Source organism: Myxine glutinosa, chromosome 1 (assembly GCF_964187855.1).
Source record: "Myxine glutinosa chromosome 1, kmMyxGlut1.1, whole genome shotgun sequence".
Lineage (NCBI taxonomy): Eukaryota > Metazoa > Chordata > Myxini > Myxiniformes > Myxinidae > Myxine > Myxine glutinosa.
Window position 1 is genome coordinate 373,974,847 of NC_136261.1, and position 25,626 is coordinate 374,000,472.

General features: G+C 51.0%; 1 protein-coding gene across 6 annotated transcripts in view; it reads right to left on the reverse strand.

The window, feature by feature from the left end:
* The window catches only part of TMEM243 (transmembrane protein 243), a 39,466-nt gene extending 22,553 nt beyond the window's left edge, over positions 1–16,913 (reverse strand). Inside the window, exons 1-3 of one of the 6 annotated variants that reach the window (XM_078770186.1) lie at positions 16,781–16,913; positions 16,552–16,607; positions 1,911–2,037 (exon numbers count right to left, since the gene is read on the reverse strand). In XM_078770186.1, the coding sequence (XP_078626312.1) occupies positions 1,911–1,997 (87 nt within the window). In that variant the 5' untranslated portion in view covers positions 1,998–2,037; positions 16,552–16,607; positions 16,781–16,913. Of the gene's footprint in view, positions 1–1,910; positions 2,038–16,423; positions 16,714–16,780 lie in introns of those variants that run through there. The other 5 variants (XM_078770187.1, XM_078770183.1, XM_078770185.1 and 2 more) reach the window with 5 other exon arrangements.
* Between the last annotated feature and the right edge of the window lie 8,713 nt (positions 16,914–25,626).

The following is a 25,626-nucleotide window of genomic DNA, read 5'->3' on the forward strand; positions in this document are numbered from 1 at the left end:
AATGTAGAAGGAAGTAGAGGAAGGGGAAGACCGTGAAAGACTTGGCTAAAGGTGGTGGGAGAAGAAATGCAGGCAAGGGGGTTAAACAAGGGGAGATGTAGAAAATAGGGCTAAATGGAGAAGATTGTCATGGGGCCCGCAAGGCTAACCCCCGCTCTCGCAGGGAAAATGGCCTTAAAATGCCTGTTGTTGTTGTTGTTGTTGTTGTATTCCAGTGCAGTTTCAACTTCCTATAATGACGTGGTGACATTCCCATATAATTACCTCCGCCACCGAAGGTAGATTGAGGTTAAATGTTTTCACCTCTGTCTTTGTTTTTCTGTGAACAGAATATCTCAAAAAGTTATGGACGGATTCAGCCAAAACTTGGTGGACAGGGTGTGTGACAAGGACGAAGCTATTCGATTTTGGTGAAGATCTGAATATGGATTTGGATACGATAATTATTCAATTTTTAAAAGTTATTCTTCACCATTGAGAGATCAGGCAAAAAACGATATTTCAAATACATGGTATTTCAAAAAGTTGTGGCCGAGTTATGACTAAACTTGGTAGATTAGTTGGTTAGGCGACAAGAACGAGCCGATTAGATTTTGGTTCAGGTCCGAATCAAGATCCAGCCTATCAGTGGGATACAACACAAACTGTTCAGCCTGGCGGAGGTTTGCTCTCTACCGAGAGCCGTTCTAGTTTAACTTTCATCTGCTTTCCTCTCTATTCCTATCATTATTCCCAAGAGTGTATATTCCTAATCTCTATAATGAAAAAGGACTGCGGGTCCTGAAGCTCACTTGGATCAGGAGGAACAGTCACTCAAACGCCTAAACCCCCTCAGCCCCAAATACGCCCTCCCCCAGACCTTGATCTATCTATAATTCCAGTAATCTCTGTGTGTATGTGTGTGTGTATGTGTGTGTGTCTGTGTGTTTGTCTGTGACCGCTGTTTCTCGACAACTACCGGTCTGATATACTTGAAACTTGCCAGGTATATTGCTGGGGACCCGAGGATGTGCCTTTTCAAGGTTTGAAATTAATCGGACAAGTGCTTCCCAAGGTATGGTCACCGTACTCGCAAGCCGTTCACTTTGGCTTTGCGAATGGACCAAACCATTTCATGTAAATAGAGGGGGGGGGGGTTCTGTGGTCGTTACTGGCTTTGCGAATGGACCAAACCATTTCATGTAAATAGAGGGGGGGGGTTCTGTGGTCGTTACTGCCACGTGGTTTCAAAGCTTTTTTTTTGCAAGCACGTACGGGCAAGCACGTACGTGCGGGCACGCCCTAGTATTTTTAATGCCGTGAACAAACTAAGTTTCATTTAAATTGTGTATGTAGTTCCGGAGACGAGGGCAAATACCTATTTTTTTGCGGGGGGTAGGGGGGGGGTTCAAAACACCCCTATAGTTCCCCTTGGTGAGGACAGACTTTGACGCGGTCAATACCCATTGTTCGGCATCAGATATGAAGCTTGTGACCAAGTTTCATCAACATCATGCATTTGGTCCAAGCGATAATGACTGAAGTGTTTACAGACTCACTGACCGAATGACTTACGGACACTGCTTGATCGCATGAGTTAAACGGACTATAGTCCAGTTGAGCTAAAAACGAAAAACATGGTCCATGAAGCCTCGGTCAATCCACGTAACACGTTTGAACGTCAGTTGCACTGTACCTTTTAAACTTTTAGACTGCTGAGACCCCTTGACCCTTGGAAGATCATTTAGACCCTTTATACCCAATAAAGCCTTTAAATTTGATACACCATTTGGACACCTTAGATCCTTTACAACAAGACATCCTTTATAACCATTTAAACACCTTTAGATATTCAAGACTCCTTAAGCCCCAAAGACTGATTGCCAAAGAAAACAAAGAAGGAGGGACAAACTTTGCAAACGCAAACTTACTCCTCTTGAACCATCCCTGAAGAGTGGAGTGTTGTCTGTAGCAAAGCCAGGTGTACCATACGCCTGTACAGGGGGGGCCTCAGCCATCCTGGAAGTATTTTGGTCTCACACACAGGCAGCCTGCAACCTCACAACCACACACAACATGTTCTTCCAGAACATCATAGAATCCATTTGTCAAAAAAAACAAAAACAAAAAAAACAGATCAAGTCACCATAGAAATAAAAAAACAGCTGCAAGGAAAGAAGTGAGGAAGCAAACAAAAACTGATGAAAGGGCCAATGCAAGCATCAAACATGCCACAATGCTTGTACTATTAGTACCAAGTGTCCACCAATTGGACAATCACAAATTCGTTTGATGGTGGTCTTCTATTCATCTAATTTTTTATGTAGACTCGCTGAGAGTTTATATTGGCTGTGAGCAGAAGCGAGCTGAACAAGCAAGTTGAGCAGAAGATTCATCTCCAAATAAAAGGCTCAAAGAAAAATTGAGATAAAGTCAGAATGTAGATGGCGAATATAGGTTGGAGACGAGAGTTGGTGCATCATTACGATCATTAGTGGAAGAGATGGACAATGGAGTACCGCCGCAAAGGATCTCCAGCCCCGACTTGGCACTGGCAGATAAGTCATCTCTCTATAATGCAAGCAATCTCTGTGTGTCTGTATGTCTGTGACCGCTGTTTTTCGACAACCACTGGTCCGATCTAAGTGAAACTTGCCAGGTATATTGCTGGGGACCTGAAGATGTGCCTTTTCAAGGTTTGCTATTAATCGGACAAGTGGTTACCAAGTTATGGCTATTTATTTAGCAAACACATACGTTTTGTACGTGAACGAAGGAACAGCGAAGGACAAGAGTGAAGGAACGGCGAAGGACGAAAGCGAAGACCGAAGGAACGATGAAAGTTTTAATTTTTCTTTGCACGTACGGTCAAGCTACAGCGAAGGAACAGCGTGTGTGTTTGTTGTTCTCTTCTCTTTGTGCTTTTCCTTGCGATGAAATTGCAAAATGGCAAAATATGTTGGTGCTAATTGAAGAATTGGCCATTAAAACTAACTTGCGATTAATCGTAACTGCGATATGCGAACTTCCGGACAGTGAGGCCTTATTTTTGGTACATACGTCAACGTACGTATGTCCACGTACTTACCTCCCCGCACGTACGGGCACGCACTAGTATTACCTAAACTTAAGAAGCACTTTCATGGAGAACATTTTTCTTCTGCCGATGAGGTCAAGGCAACTGGAAACGCTCGTTAAGTCAGCAGGATGCGCAGTTGTATTGTGACGGCATCACAAAACTACTGGAACGTTGGTAGAAATGTGTGGGGTGATAATGTTGAGAAATAATTATTTACCATGGTTGAATGAAGACTGATGTTAGTATCTGTCTTCATTTCATTTGAATATCTTTACATGTTTTGGAGAAATAGGAGGCATCACTTTTCAACACACCTTCACATAATTTGCGGAAAATGCATATCTCTGTGTACTGTAAGAGGGGAGATAATAACAACTATGACGACCAGATTCACGTCAATATTGTCAATATTGCCAATACTGCTGTGATTGGTGCAGCACGTGCTGTCAGGAAATTCCAAACGCAGTTGGGGCGGCCCATAAAAGAGAGCACAGTCGGAAGTATAAAGGCTGCCTACATGAAGAAGAAGGAAGAATCCAGAGAAGGCAATCCAGTTTTTGCCGAAAAAGCTGAGCACCATTGTTTTGGGTGAAAAGTTCGACAACATGGGGAAAGATTGCATTTTAAAAGTCTGGCTCAACAGCGGAGTGACGAACCGGCGTATCATTATGTCAATTGGACTGTTAACAAGATCAAAAATCACATAACCTCATCTGGACTTGATCTGTGTGCTTTTTTATAGTACGTATTTTATAGAAGTACTCAAATTCTAATTGTGCATACTTAATAGAGGTACTCGGTCGTGAAAAGAGAATATGTACTACATTCTACCACTAGGTGGCATTTGTGGCCTACTTTAGCACATTCTGCGTGGGCAAACAGACAGAAACAGACAAAGACAAAAATAAATAAGACAAACACAAAAATTAACGAGAACGGCACTCAGTAGAGAGCATATCTCCGCCTGGTTGGCCATAACAATCGATGGTGAAGAATCACTTAAAAATTCTAGCTCGATCTGGATCCAGATCTTCACCAAAATTGAATCGATTCTTCCTCATCACACACACAACCTGTCCAACAAGTTTCGTCCACATCTATCCATAACTTTTTGAGATATCCCGCTATGTATCGCTTTTGGCCCGATCTCCCAATGGTGAAGAATCACTTGAAAAATTAAATAATTCTCATATCCGAATCCATATTCAGATCTTCACCCAAATCGAATCGTCCTTGTCAGACACCCAACCGGTCCACCAAGTTTTGTCCAAATCCGTCCACAACTTTTTGAGATATCCTGCTATGTATCGTTTTTGGCCCTATCTCCAAATGGCGAAGAATCACTTTAAAAATTTGACTACCCAGATCCGAATCCAGATCTTCACTAAAATCTAATAATTTCGTCCTCGTCACAAACGCTACATCTCTGCCAAATTTCGGCTGAATCCATCCACAACTTTGATATATTTTGTTCACAAATGGACAGGCAAACAGACAGACAGACAGACAGGGGTGAAAAGATAACCTCCATCCACCTTTGGTGGCGGAGTTAATAAAAAGACAAAACAAAGACAAACCAAAGACAAAACAAACACGAAAATAAACAAACAAGAAGATGTCATGCGCAGCACGATACTTGCAAAATCCGACCCCCCCCCCCCCCCCCCACCCCAAAAAGAAGTTTCCCATTGACACAGCAAATTGTCTATTTCATCAAGATTAAAATTGACAATCCTGATCAAAGCTTGGGTCAACAGGATGAAAAGTGACGATTTTTCAGACAAAAAAATGATGATTTTGGAAGGTTCACCTTGAGTTGACCTTTCATCTTTTGACCTCAAAATCGTTAGTTTCCCTATTTCGTGACTATTTCGTGATGTTCAAGTCAATCAGATGAAAATTTAGGATTTTTGAAAGTTGGCCTATGTTGACCTCAAAAATAGTTGGTGGTTGAGTTCAGTGACCAGATATGCAAGTCCTCTTCAAATTTCCAATCGGATGAAAATTGAGGATTTTAAAATTCGGCCTATGTTGACCTTTTGTCCGATGTTGACCTCAAAAAATACTTGGTGGTTGAATTCATTGACCAGATATGCAAGTCCTCTTCAAATTTCAAGTCAATCGGATGAAAATTGAGGATTTTAGAAATTTAGCAAAGTTGGTGACCTTTGGCCTATGTTGACCTTTTGACCCCAAAAACAATAGGCTTCTTGCTTTTGACCAACTCTACCATTTGGTGAAGTTTCGTGAAGATCGGTTGAAAATTGTGACCTGTAGGCCGGTGACAAACAGACAGACGACCACAAATGCAACCGACCAATATACTTGAAAAATCTTCGATTTTGCAAGTAATGAAAAATCACTCATAGAGCGATACTTGGCAAAACAGAACAAAGTAGAATGGCACTCAGTGGAGCATTCTTTTGACCTCAAAATTAATTAGTGGTTGAATTCAGTGACCTGATATGCAAATCGTCTTCAAAGTTGAAGTTAATCGGATGAAAATTTACAATTTTAGAAATTCTGCCTGTTGACCTTTTGGCCTATGTTGACTTCAAAAATAGTTGGTGGTTGGTTTCAGTAAGCTGATATGTAAATCCCATTCAAATTTCAAGTGAATGGGATGAAAAGAGGATTTTAGAAATTAGAAAAAAGTGGTTGACCTTTGGCCTATGTTGACCTTTTTGCCTATGCTGATCTCAAAAATAGTTGGTGGTTGAATTCAGTAAGCCAATATGTAAATCCTATTCAAATTTAAAGCCAATCGGATGAAAATTGAGGATTTTAGGAATTGGAAAAAGGTGGTTGACCTTTGGCCTATGTTGACCTCAAAAATAGTTGGTGGTTGAATTCAGTTCGCCGATATGTAAATCCCATTCAAATTTCAAGTGAATGGGATGAAAAGAGGATTTTAGAAATTTGAAATTGTTGTTGACCTTTGGCCTTTGTTGACCTTTTGGCCTTTGCTGATCTCCAAAATAGTTGGTGGTTGAACTCAGTTCACCGATATGAAAATCCTATTCAAATTTCAAGTCAATCGGATGAAAATTTAGGATTTTAGAAATTTGAAATGGTTGTTGAGCTTTGGCCTATGTTGACCTTTTGGCCTATGCTGATCTCAAAAATAGTTGGCGGTTGAATTCAGTTAGCTGATATGTAAATCCTATTCAATTTTCAAGTCAATCGGATGAAACTTGAGGATTTTAGAAATTAGAAAAAAAAGTGGTCGACCTTTGGCCTATGTTGACCTTTTGACCCCAAAAAATAAATAGGATTTTGTCGGACCACGAACTCTACCATTTGGTGAGGTTTCGTGAAGATCGGTTTAAAATTGTGACCTGTAGGCAAGTATAAGTGAGCAGACGGACAAACACAAACCAGAGTGATCAACATACTTGCGAAAAAAAAAAAAATTGCCAAGTAACAAACAGAATAACAAACGCATCCGATCAATATGCTTGAAAAATCTTCGATTTTGCAAGAAAAAAAGACAAAGACAAAACATAGACAAACCAAAGACAAAACAAGATAAGACAAACACAAAATAAATGACAAATATAAAGACAAAAAAAAACTAAAAACTAAAAACAAAGACAAAAGAAAGACATCAGAAAGACAAACACACAAAAAAAAAAAACAGACAAAACATAGACAAATTAAAGACAAACCAAAGACAATCCTTTTCAAAACAAAACAACCAAAAAAGTCAAAGAAATAAACACAAAAATAAATAAAAGGACAAAAACAAAGACAAAAGAAAGACAAAACAAAAGACAAACAAAAATAAATACAAAGATAAACTAAACAAAGACAAACCAAACAAAGACACACTTACGATGTCTCTTACGATGACGCACTTACGATGACACACACACACACACACACACACACACACACACACACACACACACACACACACACACACACACACACACACACACACACACACACACACACACACACACACACACACACACACACACACACACACACACACACACACGATGTCTCTCCGAAAAGACCGACTGGACAACCCTCCCATCTACTTTCTGAATAATCCTCTCCAAGAAGTTCTGTCACTCAAACTTTTGGGTCTCACTATCTGCCATGATCTTTCCTGGGAAAACCACATTTCAAATCTGGCCTCCAAAGCCAGTCAACGACTGGGCATCCTCCATCGTGCGAAGTCCTTCCTTGGCACATCTGAGCTCCTCACCACGTACAAGGCTTTCATCCGCAGCTCAATGGAATACTGCTCTCTCCTCTGGGCTGGTGCTCCTGCCTCACACCTAGCTCATCTTCACGCTGTTGAAACCAAAGCATTCAGAATCATTGGAATCTCCCGCGATGAAGCTAACTCCAAGGGCCTCTCACTCACTCACTGCAGGCAGGTTGGTGGTCTTTCCGTCTTCTACCGACTCCTCTCTGGCCTTGCCCCCCCAGCCCTCTCTGGGCTCTGTCCCGCAAATATTCCTACAGGTCGCACAAGATCTGCCTGCAACCCTCTTCTGGTTAAACTGCCAAAATCAAGACTCTCTGCTCACCTTCACTCCTTCATTCCTCTTTTCTCCCGCCTCTGGAACAAACTCCCTCACTCTCTTCAATTCCACTCCACCCTCCAGGTCTTTAAAACAGCTGTTCACCACCATCTCTTATCTTCCCCCATCCAAAACCTTGATCTTTTCTACCCCCGCTAATTTCACCCCAATTCCACTTTTTGAAATACCAACTTCTGTCCTGGAAGTCCTTGGTGTCCTTGTGTTTTATACTTCTCCCACCCCCCCCCCCCCTTCCCACGCCTCCTCCCCCCAAGCCCTCTCCCTCCCACACATCTCCCTGCTCTCAAATGTTGTGTGCTCTCAAGTGTTTGTGTGCTTCCCATTCTCTTGTCTTCCGCTCCCTCTTTTTATATATACTCAGAGGCAAAAGTTATTGTGACATGGAATTTTTTCATTGGTAATCTTGTGAATGAATTTTTGGATTTGAACCAGAGAAAGAGTGTGTTAAAATGGTCGAAGAAACGCAACCAAGCAGTTGTTGTTCGAATTGCACGAAATTTGCAAGAAGCATGACATATTCGAGAAAAATGGCCAGCAATGTTCACTTTAAAAGGCCAGACAACCAGACGCTTATCATTTCCACTCAATGTAGTCTTAAGAAGTGCAGAAGTCAGAAAAACACCTCTATTCATCGTTCTGGAACAAGTTCGACATACCACGCCTCGGGGAAAATGACAGATGGAGAGCTATAGGTATGCTTCAGTCTGGTACCTCGCAGCGTGATGTTGCTCGTCGATTCAACGTCCATAGAAACACCATTTGGCACAGCTTCACCGAGCTGACGGTAGGACACGTGTCTACAGGTGCACAGGTGAACAGGTGAACGTTACATCAGGCCATGTGTTCTGGAAGGGGATCGTTTTGGAGGTGGGGGCGTTATGATCTGGGGTGGGATAACAGCTGCAGCAAGAACGCCAATGATTGTGATTGAGGGGAACTTGAATGCTGTGAGGTACCGAGACGAGATTTTGCAAATGGCCGCTTTACCGTTTTTGCAACAGAACGGCCCTAGAGTGACGTTTCAACACGATAATGCCAGACCACACGTTGCTCGAGTTGTACAGCAGTATCTTAATCAGAACAATGTTAATGTGTTACCCTGGCCTGCAAGATCCCCTGATTTGTCACCCATTGAACACGTCTGGGATGAAATGGAGCGACGTTTACGACGTCATCCGAATCCTCCAAAAACGCTGCAGGAACTCCACCAAATCCTTCCTCGGATATGGAATGATCTTCCCAAGGACTTTCATCGACGTTTAGTGGCCTCAATGAGGCGAAGGTGCCAGGCCTGCATCAATGCACAAGGTGGACACACTCGCTACTGACTGTGTGAACTTGCTTGTGAACCCCCTCTTGTGTTGTGGCTCATTTGCATATGCCAGGTGCGCTGTTCTTATGGACTGTTGATCGTTACCATACCTTGAAACATTTGTCTTTCCATGTAATAACATTTCATTCGCGGCAGTAAAAGTTTAACACTGATTCTGTTTGTTGTTTGTGTGTCACAATAACTTTTGCCTTTGAGTATATTTTGTTTGTCTGGTTGATTTGTTTGTGAAGTAAATGTCAGCTCTTTCACGAGCCTCGATTCAGTATACAAAAAAAAAAAAGAAAAAAAAAGACAAACCAAACAAAGACAAACTGACCCAAATTTGCAATACCCTCTCCTCTGGTAAAGTCTAATTATGGCAGATATCTTGTGGGACAATCTCCACTAACTCCCCCACTTCCTCTTCCTCGGACCCATACCACCATGGATTGTAAAAAGAAACAAAGCAATATGGGATGTTTTGGTCAAGTATTTTAAAAAAAAGAAAAAAGGTCCATGTGAAACTGCACATTAATAGAGGATTGTTGGAAGAACCAAAGATCGATGACACATTGTTAGAGACAATTTTTATCTTGATTGCAAAACAAACGCAACAACACAATTCAAACAAAACTCAAGTAATCCAAAATGCAGAAATCGTTGCTCGAAAAGCGCTCGTCACAACCTGGCAAGAGATCTAAAAAAAATGAATAAATAAATAAACTTCCAACTTTCAAAATTGCTAAATGGCCACAATCATTGTACCGGATCCCAGACAATGCTGGGTAATTCATCACTCACCCACAAAAACCGTGTGAGGGATCAGTGACTTCCAAGCAAACAAAAAGAAAACTTGCCAGAATGACACAAATCTTTGGACCTCTATTCACTCAACATGCTTGTCATGCCATACACACGTGTACATATACCTTAATGATTTGGTGGGAATTTAAAACTTTGGCTTTGTTTCATATTTATCAATTGCATATGGAGTTGTGAAGAAATAAAGCATTGATTCAAAACACGAGGCCATCTATTTCTTATGTATGCACAGTGGAGGCAGAGCAGTCTTGGAGGGGTGCGGAGAGAAAGAACAGTTGGTTTGGCAAAAGAATGAGTGAAGGAGGGAGAGAAGGGGCATGTGTGTGTACCTTCCGGGGACATGAGGTCGGGGGGAGGTGGTCATTTGCATTTCCACCATATTCACAAAGTAATAAAAATTTTTTTTTAAAAATCAGCAAATGAACCCATATCACTTTTGCGAAGTCAGTTCCGAGCATTCTTGATAGTAATCAGAACTTTATAACCTGTGTGGCAAGTGATGTGGAGGTGAGGGTGGGGAGCAGGTAAGGATGGGAATGAGAAGGGGAAAGACGAGGAGGTAAACCGACAAAACGCTACCCTTCACAATTTTATATCTCACACACTCTCACAATCAAGATCGGGTTGTTTAGACTTTAGTAAACCAAGAAGAAGATTGATGTTTAAAGCTGCAGCAAAAATTAACCCAGGAGTGCAATACAGCAATGATGGGCCAAATGGCCTCATTTACTTGTTTGAGCATGTACAGGATCGTGCGACGACTACTTGCACTCGACAACCCCCTCCCACCCTAACCACAATCTATCACCACAACTACATCCTTTCCAAATGTCACAAACTCCAAAACTTCTCCTTGCATCACGTACTTCCTAATGAAGCGCGGTGTTACGCACGCTGCTTGTAAGCAAGGAGGAAGCGGACAACGCCGCGGTAAGTTGTAAGAGTCTTTAATCTTTATTCAAGAGCTCCACTGTAACACTGGAGCATTGCGGGCTGCGCACCCGGTGTATATACCGTGGCCACGCCTACCCCTCGGGCGTGGCCGCCGCCCACTTGGTGCGCAGAATGATGCCCTCGCGCCAGTGAGCTTTCGTGTCCGCCACGCGCACCCCCCCAGAATTCCCGCGCACCTGGAGGGCCAGTTTGCGGGGCAAACGGATGACCCGGCCGAAGCGCCCTCTGGCGACTGGCGGCGTCCGGGGTGCAGGGATGCCAGCTGGGATGCCTCCGGCGCGGCTGCACCCGGGATGGGTGCAGGCTCGGGGGGCGGCATGCCGGTGGGTGGTCCACGTTGAGGTGGGCCGGCTTGAGGCGATCTATGGAGACACGGTCAGGAGTGCCGCCAATGTCCAAGGTGAAATGTTTCACCCCGGTCTCCAGCACACGGAAAGGCCCATCGTACGGGGGCCGCAGTGGTGTCCGGTGGGCATCGTGCCGGACGAAGACGTACTCCGCGGTGCGAAGCTCCGGGGCGACGTGCGTAGGTGGGTGCCCGTGGTGCACCGCGGGCACCGGGGCGAACCTCTGGGCGGTCTCCTGCACGCCGCGGACCATGGTGCCGTGGAGTCGGGGAGGAACTCGCCCGGCACCCGCAGCGGTTCCCCGAAGACCAACTCCGCAGCAGATGCGCGCAGGTCGTCCTTGGGCGCCGTCCGGAGGCCCAGCAGCACCCAGGGGAGCCTGTCGACCAAGCCGCCGTCGCGGAGGGTCGCCCGAAGCGTGGCCTTCAACGAGCGGTGGAACCGCTCGCACAGGCCGTTAGACTGGGGGTGGTAGGCCGTGGTGCGGTGCAGCTGGACCCCGAGCCCCCACGCCACCGCCCCCCAGAGCTCCGAGGTGAACTGGGGGCCGCGGTCGGACGAGATGTCCGAGGGGGCGCCGAACCGGGCGACCCAGGTGGCGATGAACACCTGCGCGACGTCCGCCGCCGTCGTTGACGCCAAAGGCACGGCCTCCGGCCACCGGGTGGTGCGGTCCATCATGGTCAGGACGTGGGTGAAACCCCGCGAGGGGGGCAGAGGTCCGACCAGGTCCACGTGAACGTGGTCAAACCGACGTTCCGGCACCGCAAATGGGGCCAATGGGGCCTGGGTGTGTCGGTGCACCTTCGCACGCTGGCACGCGAGGCACGTCCTGGCCCAGCCGCGGACGGCCTTCCAGAGGCCATGCCAGACAAACATGTCGGCGATCAACCTCTGGGAGGCCCTCGTGCCCGGGTGGAACAGGCCGTGGATGGCGTCGAAAATCTGGCGCTGCCAGCCCGCGGGCACGATGGGGCGAGGCCGCCCGAGGGAGACGTCGCACCAGAGGGCCGTGCCCGCGCCGTTGAACGGCACCTCGGTGACGCGGAGGCCCGTAACGGCGGTCTGCAAGGCCTGAACGTCGGGGTCGGCGGCCTGGTCCGCCGCCATCCGGGCATAGTCGATGCCGAGGTGGACCGCATGGGCAACGGACCAGGAAAGGCAATCCGCCACTGGGTTGTCCTTCCCCGCGATGTGCCGGATGTCCGTTGTGTATTCGGACACGGCCGAGAGGTGACGCTGCTGCCGGGCCGACCACGGCTCGGTGACCTTGCCCATCGCGTACACCAGTGGCTTGTGGTCGACGAAGGCCGTGAACGCACGGCCCTCGAGCAGATGGCGGAAGTGCCTGTCCGCCAGGTGGAGCCCGAGCAACTCGCGGTCGAAGGTACTGTACCGCGCGAAGCTGCCGGCTGAAGAACGCCAGCGGTTGCCAAGCTCCACGCACCCATAGCTTGTGCACCGCGCCCACCGCGTAGTCCGAGGCGTCGGTGGTGAGGGCGATCGGTGCATCGGGCGCCGGGTGCGCGAGCATGGTGGCGTCAGCCAAGGCGAGCTTCGCGCCCACGAACGCCGCGTCCATCTGCTCGGTCCAGGTAACGTCACCTTTGCCCGGCTTCCCTCGGAGGGCCTCGTGCAGGGGGCGCAGGAGCTGGGCGATGCGGGGCAGGAACCGATGGTAAAAGTTTACCATGCCCAGGAACTCCTGGAGCCCCCTGATCGTGCGGGGGCACGGAAACCCCTTCACCGCCTCCACCTTGGCCGGCAGGGGGACGGCCCCGTGCCTGGTGACGCGCTGCCCCAAAAAGTCGATTTCAGTGACACCGAACCGGCACTTGGCGGGGTTCACTATCAGGCCGTGTTGACCCAGGCGTTCGAAGAGCGTGCGGAGATGGTGGAGGTGCTCTTCGCGGGACGCGCTTGCGACGAGGATATCATCCAGATAGACGTAGACAAAATCCAAGTCGCGCAGGACGCTGTCCATGAGGCGCTGGAGCGCCTGAGCCGCATTCTTCAAACCGAAGGGCATCCGAAGAAATTCGAAAAGACCGAACGGCGTGATGACAGCCGTCTTCGGGATGTCCTCCGGCCTGACGGGGACCTGGTGGTAACCGCGTATGAGGTCCACCTTCGAGAAGAAGGACATATTCGCCAAGCGGGCGGAAAAGTCCTGAATATGGGGACGGGGTAGCGGTCGGGGGTGGTGGCGTCGTTGAGACGGCGGTAGTCCCCACACGGTCGCCATCCCCCGCCGGGCTTGGGCACGATGTGGAGCGGCGACACCCAAGCACTCTCGGAGCGCCGCACGATACCGAGCCGCTCCAGCATAGCAAACTCGGCTTTAGCAACCGCGAGCTTCGTCGGCTCGAGGCGGTGTGCCCGGGCGTAGACCGGTGGCCCGGCGGTGGGGATGTGATGTTCCACCCCATGCTTGACGGTCCCCGCCGAGAAGGTGGGCCTCGTGAGGGCCGGGAAACGGGCGAGGAGGCGGGTGAATTCGTGCGCTGCCGGAAGCGTGCAGATGAACCTGGCCGGAACCGAACCGCTCAGCAAGCCACTCGGCGAGCTGCTCCGTGAGCTGCTCAACGAGGCGGGCAGCGTGCAAGCGAGCGAGCTGAACGTCTTGGCCTGGACAAGCCTTCTGTGCTTTACGTCCACCAAGAGGCCATTGGCACAAAGGAAGTCCGCGCCAAGCAGTGCCATAGGCACGTCGGCAGTCACGAACGACCATCGGAAAACCTGCCCTCCGAACCGCAGAGAAAGGCAGCTGTTTCCGTATGTGCGAATGGGCGTACCGTTGGCAGCAAGCAGAGCGGGACCCCGGCCCGCGGTCTGCTTGTCGGACGTACCGGCGGGAACGACACTCACCTGCGCTCCCGTGTCGCACAGGCAACGCCGCCCGGATAAGGTGTCCGTTATGTACAGGAGGCTGTTTAATCGGCCGGCGCTCAGTGCCACTACCGAGGGCCGGCCCGGGCGTTTCCCGACCTGCCGAATGAGCACGGCGGGCGACATTGCCGGGCCTCGTGGCCGAACCTAGCGGGGAAATGGCACCAGGTTTGCGGTGAAGCCGGAGGCCGCGGTTTCCGCGGTGGTGGTGGGCGGGGCATGGTGGCCGCCACGAGGCGCCCCTCGGAGTAGGGGTGGGCACCCGCAGGAGGTTCAGCGGCTACGCGGTGCGTCGCGTAGTAGGGGTGGGCAACCGCAGCAGTTTCGGGCTCGGGAGCCGCTACGGCCGCACCGAAACTCGCCTGCGTGTCCAAAGCCGCGTAGAACTTGTCGGCCTCGGCCGCGAGCGCTCAGGGTTCCGTTGTCGCAGAACCGGCCAACGCGAGGCGTACTCGTGCCGGCAGCTGGCATCGAAATAACGCCCGGAATAGAGCGTTCGGGGTTTCGTCGCCCATGAGCGACAGCATATGGTCCATTCGGACCGACGGTCGCATGTCACCAAGCTCGGGGAGGTCCAAGAGGCGATCGGCCCGTGCGTCCACCGTGAGGCCGAACGTGGCTAGGAGGAGACGCTTGATCGCCTCGTACCTGTCGTCAGCCGATGGGTTCCTCAGGACCGACACGACGCGGGCGGCCGTGCCGGCCCCGAGGGAGGCGACCACGTGGCAGTAGAGTGTCTCATCCGCCGTGATGCCTCGAAGCCTGAACTGGGCTTCGGCCTGCAGGAACCAGATCTCTGCCTGAGCTTCCCAGAACTCGGGGAGCCTTATCGCTACCGCGTTGGTTGCCATGGCTGTGGCGGGTTCGGGTGGTCAGTGACGGCTGACCAGAACATCGGAGGTCACCAATGAAGCGCGGTGTTACGCGCACTGCTTGTAAGCAAGGAGAAAGCTGACAACGCGGTAAGTTGTAAGAGTCTTTATTCAAGAGCTCCACTGTAACACTGGAGCGTTCCGGGCTGCGCGCCCGGTGTATATTCCGTGGCCACGCCTACCCCTCGGGCGTGGCCGCCGCCCACTTGGCGCGCGGAATGATGTCATCACGCCAGTGAGCTTTCGTGTCCGCCACACTATTTATATTATTTCTGCCATACTCAAACATTACATTTCCCATTATTGAACTGAATCTGCCGCTTCACTACCCATACAGCGAGAGCACAGATGCTCATCACTATTATCTACCTTACCTTCAAGCTTGCCAACACCTGCAATTCTTGAAAGTATGCTCAACTCCCAGTACCAATTCCTGACGCACCTCACTATCCACTACCTTCCAGCCTGACATTCCCCTTCAGGCAAGCTCCCATCGCTTCTCAACAAACAGGTTTGCTTCTCTGCCAACGCTACACGCCCAACCCTATAGGCCAATATAAACACCTTTTGCTGTGTACCTTAACAAACGCCTCCAGGAAGTCTAGGTATGCGTCCATTGATCCTTTCTTACGTAATGGTCTATTATGACTCTCAAACATCTGGTATCTGTCCCAACTTCAGTCGGCCATTAAAAGGTATCTACAAAGATCCCAAATTTCTGCTCTTCACCTGCGTCAGTAAGCCTGGTGTCGGTTTAACGGTCAAGGTGATTGGCTTAAGATCTTAGGGTCTTGAGTTGAGCCTCTGTCGTTCCGTTGAATTAACACCAGGTGGGTTGACTGAGCCCGTCATCCTTCCTGCGTTGGCAAAATGGGTACCAGATTACTGGGAATTGGGGGCACTGCATCATCAGCTTCCAGGAAATGATGCAGTCAATCAGCCATAAGCTGCATACGAAAAAACAACAACCTGCACATGAGAGACATTAATGACAATCACCAAGAACTTGCCTGCTCTCTGCTCTGCTACTGCACGTGACACTGTCACATGCCACCCATCCACATACCCCCACCTGCAAATCCTCCTGCAGGCTTTCATCACCTGTTCTTGCATAAATAAGGACACCTGTCTGAACCTGTTCTTTACCCCAATTTGAAAGGACATTGCCATTATATTTTTTAATTCGGATAAAGTGCCAATCTGCATCTCATATATGATCAAATACAAGCAGATAAACAAAATAAGGGAAAAGAAAAAGAGGCATCAGAGGAAGAAGAGGAAGAAGTAATGGGAGAGAGGATGAACGCTCATTAACGCCAACAACAATGACGTCACAACTTCGCACTGTCAGTATTTCCATAAAACCGCAGCGCGTCGAGCAAGCTAAATTCTGCAGCTTGTGCTTCCCAGTTCCCATTGGCAAATCCACCAAAGCAATGAATCTGGGGAAAAACTCAAACCCCCTTGCTTGGTTACACCAGGAACTTTTCAGGCGGTGTATGGCAAAATCAACTTTATCAAATTCAACGACTGCGATGATGCAAATTAATGGGTAATTCAAGCAAACATTTAATCGTTAGGATAACAAAAACAAACAATTATATTCTCACACGTAATGCCAAATGTTGGACGAATCGCTGTAAACCTCTTGCCAGAACGCCAACACTTTTGCAATGAAAGCAAACTCGAGGAGCGAATTACTCAAAAGTATCGGAAAAAGGCATTTTATCGGACTCACAGTCAGAGGCGCCGAAACAAGTCAGAGCTCAGGGACGAGTTTGTGAAACTTCGTGACTGAGAAAAACACGGGAAGTCGCGTGATGGTGTGGGCGGAAGGGTTGAGGAGGAAAGTCCGGCTACGCGATTTAAATGCCCATATAGTACTGTATATGTAAATAAATGTATTCGAGGAAGAAGAACATTCGGCGTATTCACAATACACTTTCGCGATGGTATTAAAAACTTACCCTTTAAATGCCGTTCAATTCGACTCCTTCTTCCTTCCCCCAATAAATCATTTATTGGCACATGTTATTTTCCATCTCTCACAAACTTTCACTTCCTTATCGAACCGACGTTTGTCCACTAGTAAGTAACCACTGTGCTCTTATACACCGCCTGAATCACTCCACGTTTACAAGACGTGTTTTGATTTCCTTATCGAACCGACCTTTGTGCTGTATTAAGTAACAACTGTTCTCTTATACACCGCCTGAATCACTCTGCTTACATTGTGTGCTTTGACCACTATGACCCCACTTCTTTCAATTTATTCTCATCATTTATATGTTTTATAATATCAAAACGTGCCCACCACAAGCACGCACAGAAACAAAAAGTATTTTCAACGTTGATTGACGTCACTGCGCTTGCCTCATTGTGACGTCACTGCGTTCGTGTCATTGTGAGATCACGTTTCCACGGAGAGTGAACGTTCGGTCTGGAGGAACATTAATGAGATGCAATTTTATCGAACGAACAATGTTCACACTTGAAGATACGAGGAACCTGCTCCAAACGGGATTACCGCCAGGGTGTTTTTACCTGCGATATGCTGCAGGTCTACAAGATCTTCACGATACAGCACTGTTGCTGTTAATGTTGGCGTTCCTGGTAGGGGTCGATTTTTACCCTGCGCTCGTGAAGCGAAAAGTGGGGTTAAGCGATCGGCTGAATACGTGTGGTGTGTCTGCATTTTAAAAAGTTATTATTATTTTCTTGGAAACCGTTGGTCCGATTGACACGAATTTTTTTTACCATAGGAGCACCTCCGCCTGTATAATTTTTTAATTCATAATTATGATGTCATAGGTCACGTGGTACAGGTACCATCTTGTAAAAACCGAAAACTTTGCACCTCTATGTCCGAAACCGCTCCACGGAAAAAAATGAAACATGGCTCATTGTTAAGAACTCCGCATGGGGAATAAGTTCTTAACGATGATGACATTGGTGCCTTAATTATGACGTTGTAGCGGCTACCGCTGGGTTTTCACAATCGCCTTGCACCTATCAAGGACGCGGAGCGATCACCATGCCGGGCTCGTCCAGGACGCCCGGGCAGGCCCGCGCTCAACTTGCCAGGCCTCGGTCGGGACGCCCGGGCAGGCTCGCCCTCAACTTGCCAGGCCGCAGCCAGGACGCTGGGCCACGCCCCCTCTCGCCTTTCCTGGGCAAACGCTCCGGGATAATATGTATATATATTGCTGCCCGATAAACGGGCTTTTCAGAGTGCCTGAGTGTTTGGTTTGATTAAAGCAACTCGGATGAATTCCAGCTTTTTGTCGCGTCCATTCTTCCGATCGACGTGGGAGCCCCAGCTCCTTCATTGGTGACTTACCGACATGGACACGGCAGTCGCCCTTAAACTGCCTACCTTCTGGGAGGCTCACGCGGCGGTTTGGTTCGCACAGGCGGATTCCCTGTTCGCCCTGCGAGGCATCACGGCCGACGACACCCGCTTCCACCATGTGGTAGCAGCGCTCGGTTCAGCCACTGCGGCCCGTGCCCTGAGCCTCCTCGAGAGCCCGCCAGCCGCTGACAAATACGGCGCGATTAAGAAGCTTCTCCTCGACGCTTTCGCCCTCCCATCGGCGGAACGCGCACGGCGCCTGCTCGACCTGCCCGAGCTCGGCGACACGCGCCCTTCCGAGCGAATGGACTACATGCTTTCACTGCTCGGTGAGCACTCTCCGGCATTCCTGTTCCGGGAGCTGTTCCTCCGTCAGCTGCCTAACCCGGTACGCCTCGCCCTGGCAAGCACGACGATCACAGATCCCCGGGCCCTTGCCAGAGAAGCCGACAAGATCTCCGCCGCAGGACAGTGCATCGCAGCGGCGACATGGGACCCACCGCCGTCCGACGCAACACCCATGGCGCCCGAGCACCCGGCACGGTCGACGACCGAACTGCCGACGCAATTGGCGGCCGCTACACCGAGCCGACCACCTCCAGCACGACGACCGGGGCCTCCACCTGACCAAGCGTGGTGTTACTATCATGCCAGGTTCGGACAGAAGGCCCGGACATGCCCACCCCCGTGCACCTTCGGCAGGCCGGGAAACGGCCGGGCCGGCGTTCATTACCAGCCATGAGCGCCGGCCACACGGGCAACTTACTGTTCATCACGGATAAAGCGTCCGGACGGCGCTTCCTGTGCGACACCGGCGCCCAACTGAGCGTCATACCCGCCTCTGACCAGGACAGGCAATCCGCGGTTTGCGGCCCCTCCTTGGTTGCGGCCAACGGATCGACCATCCGCACCTTCGGCCCGCGCAACGTCACCCTCTGCTTCGGCGGCCAACGCTTTGCTTGGACGTTTGTAACCGCAAACGTGCCCATGGCTCTGCTCGGCGCCGACTTCCTCTGCGCACACGGACTGCTGGTGGACGTCCAACGGCGTCGTTTAATCAACGCCGAAACCTTCAGCTCCCTGGTATGCACATTGAGCAGCTCCGCGCCGACCGAGCTGGCATGCGCCGTCCCGGCGGCGAACGAGTTTGCTCGCCTGCTCACGGAGTTCCCGGCCCTCACGCGGCCGACGTTTTCGGCCATCGCAGTACGGCATGGGATCGAGCACCACATACCAACCACGGGCCCGCCGGTCTACGCCAGGGCCCGCCGCCTCGACCCAGCCAAGCTCGCCGTGGCGAAGGCCGAATTCGACGCATTGGAGCACCTCGGCATCGTGCGGTGCTCCGATAGCGCGTGGGCCTCGCCACTGCACATCGTGCCAAAGCCGGGGGGTGGATGGCACCCGTGTGGCGACTACCGCCGTCTCAATGACGCTACCACCCCCGACAGGTACCCGATCCCGCATATCCAAGACTTCTCCGCCCGTCTGGCGGGACGGGTCCTTTTTTCGAAAATTGATCTCATACGGGGATATCACCAGGTACCTGTCAGGGCGGCCGACGTCCCTAAAACGGCAGTCATCACGCCATTCGGCTTATTCGAATTCTTGCGGATGCCGTTTGGTCTCAAGAACGTGGCTCAGGCGTCCGAGCGCTTGATGGACGGCGTGCTGCGTGACCTGCCGTTCCTTTTCCTTTACCTGGACGACATCCTCGTCGCCAGCACGTCCCGGGCCGAGCACCTCCTCCACCTCCGAAAACTGTTCGGGCGCCTCAGCGAGCACGGCCTCATCATCAACCCGGCCAAATGCCACTTCGGCACGACGGCCGTTGATTTTTTGGGCCACCACATCACCAAGAACCCGGCCGTGCCGCTGCCAACCAAGGTCGAGGCCATCACCACGTTCCCGCGTCCCTGCACCATAAAGGCCCTGCAGGAATTCCTGGGAATGGTGAATTTTTATCACCGCTTCGTGCCCCGCGCTGCTCAACTCATGCGGCCCCTCTACGAAGCCCTCCGGGGCAAGCCGGCCAAGCACGACATCGCCTGGTCCGCAGCAATGGATGCGGCCTTCCAAAGCTCAAAGCGGGCCCTCGCCGACGCAACACTGCTCGCTCACCCGGTGCTCAACGCTCCCATCGCCCTCACCACGGATGCCTCCGACTACGCGGTGCGCGCCGTACATGAGCAATGGGTGAACGGGGTTTGGCAGCCACTCGCTTTTTTCAGCCGGCAGCTCCGGCCGAACGAGCTCAAATACAGCACGTTTGACCGGGAGCTCCTCGGTCGACACCTGGCCGTCCGCCATTTCCGCCACCTCCTGGAGGGCCGACCTTTCACGGCGTTCGTCGACCACAAGCCGTTGGTTTACGCCATGGCCAAGGTCACGGAGCCATGGTCGGCCCGCCAACAGCGCCACCTCTCCGCCGTGTCGGAGTTTACCACGGACATCCGGCACGTCGCCGGCAAAAACAACGCCGTGGCCGACTGTCTTTCACGGGCCAGCGCGAACGCGGTCCACCTGGGCGTGGACTTTGCGCTTATCGCGGCGGACCAAAGCACCGACACCACGGTGCAAGCCCTCCGGGCGGCGGACACGGGCCTCTGCCTGGCCGACATCCCCTTCGCGGACACTGTCCTGCTCTGCGACGTCTCCCAAGGCCAGCCTCGCCCCATCGTGCCCTTCACCTGGCAACGCCGCATCTTCGCCTCCCTCCACGGCCTTTCCCACCCGGGCCGGAAAGCTTCCCAGAAGCTGGTGTCGGCGCGATTCGTCTGGCACGGCCTTCGTCGGGACGTCCGCGATTGGACCAGCACCTGCACGGCCTGCCAACGGGCCAAGGTCCACCGACACACCCAGGCCCCGCTGGCACCTTTCACCGTGCCCGAACGACGTTTCGACCACGTCAACGTGGATCTGGTGGGCCCCCTCCCCCCGTCACGGGGGTTCACACACCTGCTCACCATGGTGGACAGGACCACCAGGTGGCCGGAGGCCGTTCCCCTCGTCTCCACCACCACCGCCGACGTGGCGCAGGCTTTCATCGCCACCTGGGTCGCCCGCTTTGGCGCACCGGCGGACATCTCGTCAGACCGCGGACCACAGTTCACCTCCGAGCTGTGGGGCGCGGTCGCCCGCAACCTGGGGGTCAAGCTCCACCGTACTACGGCCTACCACCCCCAAGCAAACGGGTTGTGCGAGCGATTCCACCGCTCCATGAAGGCCGCGCTCATGGCCGGCCTTCAAGACGGCGGTTGGGCCGACCGGCTGCCGTGGGTCCTTTTGGGCCTCCGCACGGCCCCCAAGGAGGACCTCCAGGCATCCACCGCCGAGCTTGTCTATGGCCAGGCGCTACGCGTCCCGGGCGAATTCGTGCCCGACACTACCAGTCCCTGGTCCGCAGCTCACCAGCGCTCGGACCTCCAGGAGGCCGCACGACGGTTTGCCCCCGTGCCAACATCCCACCACGGTGACCCCCAGTCCTACGTCCCCCCAGCACTTCGCACAGCGGAGTATGTTTTTGTGCGTCACGACGCACATCAGGGGCCACTCCGGCCGCCGTACGACGGGCCCTTCCGGGTGCTGCGACGGGACGACAAGTCGTTCGTCATCGACATCGGCGGCAGGTCGGACCGGATTGCGGTGGACCGCCTCAAGCCGGCGCACGTGGACGTCGACCACCCACCACGGGTGGCCCTTCCGCCGCGGCGAGGCCGCCCCCCATCCACGGTGCCCCCCACTCGACCGCCCACCACCACACCGGACCCCCTCCCACGACCCGCCAGGAGTCGCTTCGGCCGGGTCATCAGGACCCCCCTCAAATTGACCCTGCCGGTGCAAGTCGATTCTGGGGGGACGTGTGTAGCGGCTACCGCTGGGTTTTCACAATCGCCTTGCACCTATCAAGGACGCGGAGCGATCACCATGCCGGGCTCGTCCAGGACGCCCGGGCAGGCCCGCGCTCAACTTGCCAGGCCTCGGTCGGGACGCCCGGGCATGCCCGGGCAGGCTCGCCCTCAACTTGCCAGGCCGCAGCCAGGACGCTGGGCCACGCCCCCTCTCGCCTTTCCTGGGCAAACGCTCCGGGATAATATGTATATATATTGCTGCCCGATAAACGAGCTTTTCAGAGTGCCTGAGTGTTTGGTTTGATTAAAGCAACTCGGATGAATTCCAGCTTTTTGTCGCGTCCATTCTTCCGATCGACGTGGGAGCCCCAGCTCCTTCAACGTCATAATTTGACAGGGACAACGCTTCGTCTGATCCGTTTGAAATTTATTGAGTGTGATCTATGCAACAATTATATTAGAGAGTATAAATTTATGATGTCATCGATCACGTGGTCTGTCAACCACATTGGACCAAATAAAAAAACCCTTCAAAAACAGAAGAGTTGGCTCGCACCGAGTTGACTGTGTGGGGTAAGTATTCTATGAATACCATCTAGTTGAAATGTGCACCCATTTTTCGGATCAATGGCGGATCACACCCACATCTGTCGCTTGACTACACCCACCATGACGTTGAGGCCACATGAATTGGCCGCCATCTTGTTTCTTGATGGGCCGCTGCTGATTCCACACTGTCTGGCTTGTTACGGCCGATTTCCATTGGCTTTGTTTGGGTCGAGTCACCATTGTTAAATTATTGGTAAGGTTTAATCAATCCCGTACACGCCCTCCCTAAAAAATAGGGTTACATAATTTTTGAACAGCCTCATATTGGGGTTAAACAATCCGTGACTGTGTGATGAATCGGCTCATTCTGATAAAACTGTATGGAGGTTAACATGACAGAGGTATTGAGTTCATTTTTTAACAGCGCATTAAATACGTGTTTCTGAATTGGCCTGTTACCAGATTTTTATAGTCAATTCATTCATGCTTTAAGGCACAGTCCCGTATCTCGAATGACCGCGTACAGGTTTTTTTAATGAACAAAAGGTTAATGACGTCACGTAACATATAAAATGAATTCCCTGCCCGGAAACACAATGAATCTTATCATCCTTCCTTCAGGATGAAAATAACTACACTGCGAGTTCAGTTACCAAGCAGCTATCTAGCGCTTGCCAAGCCAGCCGTTCCTTATCAACGGTTTTGAATGGAGTGCTTGCTTGAATGCTTAAGCCCCTTGGCGAGCGCTCCAACATAAACTTGGTGACTGAACACATCCCTGATGTTTTTGAGTCCTGAGCCTAGATCTACTGTAATTTACATCATGGTGAGCAGTTAAGCTTGTATCAAATTCTTCATTCACGTAGCTCGAAACGGTGAGACAGAGGTCGCCTTTCTCTCAACAATTTTGTCCTTCACGGGCTTACAAAGTGATCTGATGAAATACTGAACACATGGGGAGGACTTTGCATTTTAGAAACCTTTTTACTTCATAATTTTGAAGTTCAAAGGAATCCTCGTCGTAGTCGGTGGCAAAAAATTGGGAGATGTTCCACTGAGCTGTTCACGAGAGGCTTTCTGGTAGAGGAATCTCACGATCTTCTTTTTACGGCGTAGCCCATCGGGCAGAGCCATCTGGAATAGTGTTTGTCCGTCTGTATGTATGTATGTCCCCTCAAACGTATACCAATCAGAGCTCAGAATCTGGTCACATGACAGGGTGATGTGATTACGTCTGATGTCTTTACAGCATATGGCGGCTGACTCTCCACACACTGCCATTTTGATTTATATGCCGTTCAAGCCGAACATATCGTCGATCCTGTCATATATCACAATCACCATGCTCTACCTTTACGTTTTTCATTCAGTGTAAAACACAAACAAATCGATCATTAAAATGACCATCAAATATTGAAAGCATCGGCGTTAAGTCTCTTCCAACAATACGGTATGTATTGGCCTTAGGCTTGATGACTCAGTCCGCTACCGACAAATTAAACCCAGGTTTCTTAATACAGTGATCGTTTCAGTAGTATCGTTTTCGTAGTAATAATATTATAGTAAATATAACCATAACACTTTAATCCCAATGTCGTGAATGGAACGTTGATGGATTGAAGCGGTGTAACCACAGAAGTAAAGCATTCACCTCGGTTTAAAAATATATATCTATCTATAATTCCAGTAATCTCTGTCTGTCTGTCTGTACGTCTGTACGTTTGTTTGTTTGTCTGTGACCGCTGTTTCTCGACAACTACCGGTCCGATATACTTGAAACTTGCCAGGTATATTGCTGGGGACCCGAGGATGTGCCTTTTCAAGGTTTCATATTAATCGGACAATTACTTACCGAGCTATGTCCAAAAAACGATTCAACCAATCAGAGAGCAGCGAACGATCGCGTGTGCCGAACGTGGAGGACACACTCTGCCTCGGATGGCACATTTGACAGCGTATTCATTTATTTCACGTTTGCAAACTATGTTGGCGTTAAACTATGTTTTAAAACTAATAAAACCGAATTTGCGATTCATTCGCTTTCCTGCGCGTTTGTGCACGCGATGGCGATTTCTTTACCAAACTCCGGAAGCCGTTCGCTTTGGACCAAACCATTGCATGTAAATAGAGGGGGGGGATTGTCACCGTACTCGCAAGCCGTTCGCTTTGGACCAAACCATTTCATGTAAATAGAGGGGGGGGGATATAATTTTAGATATAGATATAGTACGGGCAATGCCCTAGTATATATAATTTTCGTAATAATAACGTATTATGAAGGAGCTGTGCTCCCACGTAATCGGAAGAATGGACGCGACAAAAAGCTGGAATTCATCCGAGTTTCTTTATTGTCACAAAACAACTCGGGAACTCTGAAAAGCCCGTTTATCGGGCAGCAATATATATACACACATTATCCCGGAGCGTTTGCCCGGGAAAGGCGAGAGGGGGCGTGGCCGGGCGTCCTGGCCGCGGCCTGGCAAGTCGAGGGCGGGCATGCCCGGGCATGGTGATCGCTCCGCGTCCTTGGTAGGTGCAAGGCGATTGTGTAAACCCAGCGGTAGCCGCTACACACGTCCCCCCAGAATCGACTTGCACCGGCAGGGTCAATTTGAGGGGGGTCCTGATGACCCGGCCAAAGCGACCCCTGGCGGATCGGGGGGGGGGGGGTCTGGTGTGGTGGTGGGCGGTCGAGTGGGGGGCACCGTGGATGGGGGGCGGCCTCGCCGTGGCGGAAGGGCCAACCGTGGCGGTTGGTCGATGTCCACGTGCGCCGGCTTGAGGCGGTCCACCGCAATCCGGTCCGACCTGCCGCCAATGTCGATGACGAACGACTTGTCGTCCCGTCACAGGACCCGGAAGGGCCCGTTGTACGGCGGCCGGAGTGGCCCCCGATGTGCGTCATGACGCACAAAAACGTACTCCGCTGTGCGAAGCGCTGGGGGGACGTAGGACTGGGGGTCACCGTGGTGGAATGTTGGCACGGGGGCAAACCGTCGGGCGGCCTCCTGGAGGTCCGAGCGCTGGTGAGCTGCGGACAAGGGACTGGTAGCGTCGGGCA